Source organism: Myotis nattereri (genome assembly GCF_964212035.1).
Source record: "Myotis nattereri genome assembly, chromosome: 3".
Classification (NCBI taxonomy): domain Eukaryota; kingdom Metazoa; phylum Chordata; class Mammalia; order Chiroptera; family Vespertilionidae; genus Myotis; species Myotis nattereri.
In genome coordinates, this window is record NC_138077.1 from 131,066,719 (window position 1) to 131,075,012 (window position 8,294).

The following is an 8,294-nucleotide window of genomic DNA, read 5'->3' on the forward strand; positions in this document are numbered from 1 at the left end:
CCGCCCCCAGCACCGCCCCGCCCCCAGCACCGCCCCGCCCCCAGCACCGCCCCGCCCCCAGCACCGCCCCGCCCCCAGCACCGCCCCGCCCCCAGCACCGCCCCGCCCCCAGCACCGCCCCGCCTCGCCCGCTCCGCCCCGCCCCCAGCACCGCCCCGCCTCACCCGCTCCGCCCCCAGCACCGCCCCGCCTCACCCGCCCCGCCCCGCCCCACGGCCCGCCTGCTTCCGCTACACAGAGCGCGCGTGGTGGTGACATTTCCGGCGCCGGAGTCCCCGCCCACGGCTTGATCGTCCTCCACCGGCGCGGACCTCTGGGCAGGCGGTCGGGTACTTGGACTTACTCTTATGAACCCATTGGGACTTTGGGGGATTTGTAAGGGGCTTTGCTGCCCGAGCTCCGCGTCCGCTGGAGCCAGGCGGGGCTGTGGGCTGCGTCGCGGTGGCTTTTCTGGTCGCGTTTTCCGCTTTCTCCAGCACAGGCTATGCCACAGGCTGTGCGTCTTGCGGAAGCCTGAGGTCTTGAGGCAAATAGCGTAGTGCTGGTTAGCTCCCTGGAGATTTTATTGCTTCTTAAAAACCTAGGTAACTCAGGGCCGCTTTGAGTAATGACGGGCGGGATCCACGCCCCCCCTGTTAGACCCACGGAGTGGACCGAAGCGGGGGTGGGTGCTGCGTTCGGTCTTAGCCTCACTGGATGTCAGATGCGTTTCTTTAAGAAATTAGGAGTTGCTTTAACAAGGGTGTATGTAATGTAATTATGACTTGAGTTTTCCTATATTTTATCCTTCCTCTCCACCTCATAAGAACTATGAGTCGGTAGCAAAAGTAAATAACCGTTTAAAAGTTTCACAAACGTTAAATATTGGAATAGTTTGATTCTTGGAGCAAAGAAAAGCAGCCCCCTTCTCCCCTGAAAGGGGCAACTTAAAGTGGTTGAACTAAGGGCACAGAAGATACTAGCTTTCCGTTTTGGTAATACATAACTTGGTTAAGTGCTGAAAGGTTAACAGCCCGTGCAGAGCTGGCCAGTGAATTTTGTTCCGTTTCCTGTGGGCCTGTGTTATTAGAATTGAGGTTATTACCAAAGTGATTGGTTCAGCACTTTTGCTTATTATGCCAAGTAATGCCCAGAGCAGCCCCAATACGGTTGCGTCATTGTTATCCTCATGGGACAGGGAAGGAAACGGACTTCTAGGGAGGTTGGCCTAAAAGTCCATTACTTCTTAGCTGCCAAGGGTGGAGCTGGAGCGCGGACTCCCCCCTTCCTGCCTGTTGAGTTGTGCTAGCAACCACCTCTGACCCAGACCCTCCTTGCAGGTGCCCGCGTGTAGTCTCTTTCCTGGACAGCGCGAGAGAGAACAATGCAGAAGGACTCCGGCCCCCTGTAAGTGCACAGTCGGGGGGAGAGGGCGGGGAGTAGCCAGGAGCTTCTCAGACCGCGTTTTTGTCCCCATCTGGAAAGGGCTCCCACAGTGGGCTGCTGGGGCAGAACTGGGTGCAGGAGGATGGGCACGCAGGTCGCGGTTTGAGTCCCGTCTCTGCCACTGACTAGTTGTGTGACTTTAGGTTAGCCATCTAACCTCTGGGCTTTGCTTTCATTTCTACGGTGACAGCATTATTCTGTAATGAAGACCTTATAGTCCCAGTCTGTGATTGTGGGTCTCTGTTTTTATAAGACATGGTTGGCACTGATGTTTTATTCTTGTTTCCAGAGTGCCTTTACATTGGATTGGCTTTGGCTATGCAGCACTGGTTGCTTCTGGTGGGATCATTGGCTACGCCAAAGCAGGTATGGTTTCTAGTGATTAACCTCTTAGGACCTTCACATTGTTCCTGGTGAAGAGTGAGTCCCCAGGGCCCCCAAAGCGCAGTCTTATTTGAATCAGGTTTGCTTTAGGCCCTCTAGCTTGAGTTCAGGCTTACTGTCAGTCCTGTAGCAGTTCCTGTAGTGGCTGCCCCTGCACTTGCCTTTGGGTTATCTGGCTGAGCTAAGCCGGGCTTCTTATCGAACCACTTGTTTTTGCCTCTTTGCCTAAAGGTGCTGGGCAGGAGTGGTAGCAGATTGTTATTATCATCAGCTACCATTTGACCCCGAGTGCCATCTCTGTGCTCTTTTCTTTAAGTAGCAGGACACGTCTAGTCTTCACATACTCAATTTTTGAAGTCTCCTTATTAAATTTGGCAGGGGTGTGTCAGCCCACATATTTCTACCCTGACACACGCACACACACACACACCAGAATTCTTACTCTCCAAATAATTTTTTAATTTACTAACCATTTCCTTCTCCTTTTGGGATTTCCCCAAGGTTCTGTCCATGGACAGATCCAGTCTTTGACGGATTAACCAGGCCTGTTTAAGAGCCCTTCTTATTTTCCTTTCCTTTCCTTTCCTTTCCTTTCCTTTCCTTTCCTTTCTTTCTTTTTTTTTTTTTAGATCAAAATGTTTTTATTTGAGACAGAAAAATGCAAAATTGCTGAGATACCAAACATATTTTCTCATCTGCTACAATACTGCCACTGTGTACAAAAGATCTGTGTGTAAACGTGCACACATCAAAATATAGTGTGCATGGATAGTACATGTGTAAAATGTATGGCATTCAAACATGATATGGAATTGATTTCAGGGGTGCAAACTGCAAATACAAATACATGGTTTTTTCTTTTAAAATACAACCTAAAGGCAATACATGAATGGACCCCAAATTGCCATAATTTTTTGTTTCTGAAATGGGTGCTTTAATACGGAATAGGAGCCTTTCTTCTTCGGTGAAAGTACCCTCCCTGCTAGAGGAGAGAGGAGTGCTCTGGTGTGGTGTGCGATATGGTATGACCTGAGCCTTACTTCTCCGGTAATTTTACTTGAGCTCTTTAGCAAACTCCCCCAAACATTTTCATGCTTGAGAACTTGGTTGTGACCTGTGTTGGGAGTTCTCTTTGCTATTTTCCTTTGTCAGGAAGGGAAGGCTGGTGGATTCTGTCAATGAATGAGTGCCTGACACCACAATATGACGTGTGTTTGCTTTCCTCCAGGTAGCGTCCCATCCCTGGCTGCTGGGCTCCTCTTCGGTGGCTTAGCAGGCCTGGGTGCTTATCAGCTGTCTCAGGATCCAAGGAACATTTGGGTTTTCCTAGGTATGTCAGCTTCACGCTCTCCCCAGTCCACTATCTATCCAGAATACTCTACCACAGGCCCTAGTTTGGTGTGACGTGTCAGGTTCCTCACTTTAAGACAGTTTCACTGCTTCTGCCCAGCCCAAGGGAGGCTTTTAAATGGGGAGGGAGGGAGATGGTTATGCTGGTTTCTGTTTTTATGTACAGAATGTGGAAAGGTTTTCATACCTCATGAATTTAGATTTACCCAGTGAAGTTAGTATTAGACTTGTATAAGGCAAGTATATGTCTCTTAATCATTGTGATTGCCCATTAAAGACTGTTTGAGCATCACTAAAGGGTCACATGTCTGGGTTAAGTTTTATCAATATTGCATTTTCCCCATTTTCAAATCATTAGCCCTTTGGCAGTAAGCTAACCATGTAAGACGTAGGCCTTGCCTTCAAGGAGCCTGTACGTAAAAAGTGACTCTTCGGGGCTGTGGATATGCCCGGTGAGTAGCACGGACAGTGAGGAGTGCAGGGGAGGGAAGATTACTTCTTATCAGGGTGGCTTTGGTACATTTTATTGAGCTCCACCCATGTGTCTGACAGTCTGTAGGAGTGTGGGTTCCTCAGTGTCTCCACAAACCCATAGTATGAGAGAACATGCAGCTCTAACTCCCTTACAAGTGTGGTGGAGAACAAGCATGTTAACAGAGTGGTTTGTACAAATCCGCCTGGGTTGGCGAGGGAAGGCAGCAATGGCAGCAATGGCTGCTGTGGGGTGTGCTGGGGAGGGAGGAGGTGCCCAGCTCTCAGCTCTGCCTAACAGCTCCCTCACTCCAGCTCCAGAATGACTTTCAGACCTACTTTCCCATTTGTGATCCCACATCACTCTAGCAAATGACCCTCATTGCCTAATTGAAGAAACAATAGCAGTCATCACACGGGGACTGCGAGCTTCACGACGTTGACCTCCAGTCCTTCCCTGGCCCTACTCCTCTCCTCTCCAAGGCCAAGCCCTTCATCCCGGCTTTGGGTTTCTTCTGCCATACCTTCTTGGAACTTTACACGGTCACTGATGCCATCTCTTACTTGCATTCCACCTTGCAGACGGATTCCTCAAATTGATATTCAGATGTGCTCATCTCACCCATTTAAAAAAAAAGAGGAACTTTCGTGAACCTACTTCCTTTTTCAGTTGCTGCCATTCTCCTTCCCCTTCAGAAACTTCTCTAGAAAAAGTTGTTATACTTCCTGTCTTCATTTCCACACCTCTCATACATTCTTGATCCACTTCAGTCTCCATTTCTGTACCTTTTGTCATGGAAATCCGTAAGTCTCTCTGAGGCTGCCAGTGACCTGTATTTTTCAAAATCCAGTGTGTATTTATTAGTCATTTTATTTGCCTGTAAGCTGCTCTCAATACAGTATACCAATCCAATCCATTTTTCACTCTCCTGGGTCTTCCTTTTTATTTTCTCGTTCTCTTTTGTTGACCTCTCTCCCCCTTTTTTTTGCCACTAGGTATTAAAGTACTTAAGGCCTGGGCCTTTTTTAAATTTTCTTTATACTTTCTTGCTTGACAATGTCATTGAAGCCCAGGCCTTAAATTACCACCAATATACAAATGACTCACAAATTTATCTCTCCTCCAAGCTTGACTCTTTAAAAAAAAATTTTTTTTATTGATTTCAGAGAGAAAGGGGGAAGTAGAGAGAGATAAAAGCATCAATGATGAGAGAGAACATTGATTGGCTGCCCCTGCACGCCCCCTACTGGGGATCGAGCCCACAACCTTGCATGCATGTGCCCTTGACCAGAATCAAACCTGGGACCCTTGAGTCTGCAGGCCGAAGCTCTCTCCACTGAGCAAACTGGTTAGGGCCACGCTTGACTCATATTTGCACAGTTGTCTGCTTGAAATCTAGATGTCTCCAGGCCTGACTTCACTTGCTCACACACATTGTGTCTTCTGGTGTTCCCTCTCCATTCGGGTGTTGATTGCACTCTTCCCCTCCGTCATTCTAACTTAGGGGTGGGCAAACTTTTTGACTCGAGGGCCACAATGGGTTCTTAAACTGGACCGGAGGGCCAGAACAAAAGCATGGATGGAGTATTTGTGTGAACTAATATAAATTCAAAGTAAACATCATTACATAAAAGGGTACGGTCTTTTTTTTTTTTTTAGTTTTATTCATTTCAAACGGGCCGGATCCGGCCCGCGGGCCGTAGTTTGCCCACGGCTGTTCTAACTCATCAGCAAGTCGTATCAACACTACCTGGAACACATGTTCCATATTACTTCCTCTTCCTCCATGTCCACTCTCCTCATCCCAGGAACCCTCTCTCCCCTGTGCTCCTGAGGGAGTCTCTTAATTGATATCCCTACATGCTCCATCCAGTTTCCCTGCAGTTTGCTCTCCATGGTACAGACTGGCTGGGCCCGGACTGGGAGGGCCTTATATCTAGTATTTGTGCTTAGTCTCCCAGGACGTGGGTAATGAGAGGTCTGAGATGAGGTGTGGCCCTTGAAAGAAGGGTGGGACTTTGGTCACTTATTTTAGTTCTCCCCAATACAAGATGTGGTGATCTTTGCCTCTTTTTCTTTCCCATCAGTTACATCTGGAACCTTGGCTGGCATTATGGGAATGAGATTCTACCACTCTGGAAAATTTATGCCTGCGGGCTTAATTGCAGGTGCCAGGTACTTTCTGTTCTGTTGCTGTTCTTTACCCACATAGATTTTAGTTTAATGCTCATAATGCTTTGTACACCCTCAGATTTACTTGTTTCAATATACCTGATGCTAGGCATCAACTAAAATGATCTCATTTATGCACAAATAGGAGAAGCTGCAAAAATAGCTGATTTAATGGCAAAGTGAAAAAGTGGAATATACTCATTCACTATGGAAATAGTTTTGCTTTCACATTTGCTCTCTGGTCCATCCTGGCTCCTCCCTACAGAGGGAGAAGCCTCAGTGCTAAGCTATACCGGCTGCTCATTCAGTGTGGGTTCATATTTCTTAGTTGTTTGGATGCCCTTTATTATACAAAATTTCGCTAAAAGGAAATTTTTATTGATTCATGTTTTCTAATAAACTGATTATAAAATCCAAACCAGATTTTTTTTTTTTAATGTAGTCCTAAGCATAGTAAAGAGACACTGAAGATAGGGGAATTTTTAAAACTGTTTTGGAAAAGGAATACTTACAGCTATGATTTTGGTTGTAGTTATAATGCTGTCAAGCAAAATGTTTTGTAGTCAGAGCAGACTGAGGTCGAGAGGAGCAAACTAGGAAGCTGCAGATCCACCATTAGCTGGTTCTGTGATCGTGGGGAGGCCTGGGTTTCCCCGGCCTCCAGTTTTCTCCTCTCTGAATTATTGGCAGTGAGATCGGGATCGCCAGCTGTACGTCCTGTTTTAAGGCCTCAGCACAAGCCTGCCCCGAGGCATGTTTTTCTTTGGTGCCCCCAGGGATGGAAGTCCCATCTCTGCCTGCTTGGCACCTGCTCACGATGTGGTGAGAGACCCGCAGAATCCTGTCCTTTAAAAAAAGAGTAAGTGCCTGTTCTGTTCTTTACCTGACATTTTTGCTTTGTGTTGTTGTTTCTTAACAGTTTGCTGATGGTCGCCAAACTTGGAATTAGTGTGTTCAGCAAACCCCATTAGTCATAGTCATGTCCCAGCTTGGACTCATGAAGAATTTAAGAACTTCCACTATTTTTAGTCTATTATGAGAAATAAATGCAACATTTTCACATATACTGACATTTTACTTAAAAAAAAAAAAGATACTGATCTCTGCAGGGGAAAATATTAATCATTATTATTACAGCCCTAAAGAGGTGGGTATCCTACAACATAAATGCTTATTGTTATAGTACCCTCATATAATTTGATTCTTGTATGTTGACATTATTTCTTCTTTTTGTATTTTTACATAAATCTCAAGGGGTAAATGTTAGGTGTCAACATTGGGGGCCCTGAAAGCCCATACCCTACTTAGAGAAACTGTGTATCTGTTCTTTTGTTCATCTTAGAGCACAGACCTAACTTTGAAATTATGTTCAATGAAATATCCGTGAAAATAAAATTTACTATAAATAATATTTTCTATGGTGTCTTCATTGCCAGAGCTGCCTGGAACATAAAGTGAGATGTGAATAGTAGGAAGATAGAGGAAAATGAAAATTTTAAAAATATCTTATTTAGGGGTTACCGTTTTAAAAAATTGAAGGACCAAGGAAAGTTATTATTTGATTATAGATTTCTTTGAAGCTGGTTTTAAAGATGACCTGTAGTAAGAATTTCTAAGATTAGGGCTGTGTAAACAAAAGAGAAAATGAAATTTTGGTTAACTAGTTAATCTATAAATGTGAAACTAAAAGACCTATCCGGAACTTGAATTACCTAGGTGGGTCTCTGCTTTGGACACACTAACTGTATACTGACACATCTTCAGTTCACTTTTTTTTTCAGCATTGAGAATTAACTCACTCTGGACTCCTTATTTTAGTTTCTCTCTCTTTAAAGAGGAGGGGATATTTGCTACTTACCTCCAACCTGACTGGTATTGGTTGGATTTAGAGTATAATTTAGTCACCTGTTAATTTTATGCATTTGCTTAAGCTCCTTGAAAGGTGTCCTAGTTTTCTCTTCCTTGTTTTATGTGACATGTCTGCCAGGGCCCCTCCTTACAGCACAGTGCCCAGGGCTGTACACAAGGGGTGTGACAAGAGCACTGTATTTTAGACCACGCATTTCTGTTAATGCACCCAGGATCAAATAAGGTTGTTGGACAGCCCCATCTCAGCAATGACTCATTGAGCTTTGGTCTGCTGAGACCCCAGTTCTTTTTCTCGCATACTGCTGTCAATAACTAGACAGTGAAAGGATTAGTGCCTGATGTCACATACTTGCAAACACTTAAAATTTTTTTCCCATAGTTCCTGGTGTAGTCTGTGATTATATTTTATCATATAATTATAGTAAGTTCATGGGGAACTTTTTTTCTGCCAAGGGCCATTTGGATATTTATAACATCACTAGAGGTCCAGTGCATGAAATTCGTGCATGGGGTGGGGGGGTGGTCCCTTAGCCTGTCCTGCACCCTCTCCAATCTGGGAACCCTTGGGGGGGGATGTCCTACTGCCGGTTTAGGCCCTATAGGATCAGGCCTAAACCGGCAG

The 8,294-nt window shown here is 45.5% G+C and overlaps 1 protein-coding gene across 1 annotated transcript; it reads left to right on the forward strand.

The window, feature by feature from the left end:
* Positions 1-232: 232 nt before the first annotated feature.
* On the forward strand, positions 233-7,206 carry TMEM14C (transmembrane protein 14C). Its single transcript, XM_081087594.1, has 6 exons — positions 233-329; positions 1,320-1,386; positions 1,715-1,791; positions 3,038-3,139; positions 5,719-5,806; positions 6,723-7,206. The coding sequence occupies exons 2-6, from the start codon at positions 1,364-1,366 to the stop codon at positions 6,772-6,774; spliced, it is 342 nt and encodes a 113-aa protein (XP_080943720.1). The 5' UTR covers positions 233-329; positions 1,320-1,363; the 3' UTR covers positions 6,775-7,206.
* The last annotated feature ends 1,088 nt before the right edge of the window (positions 7,207-8,294 follow it).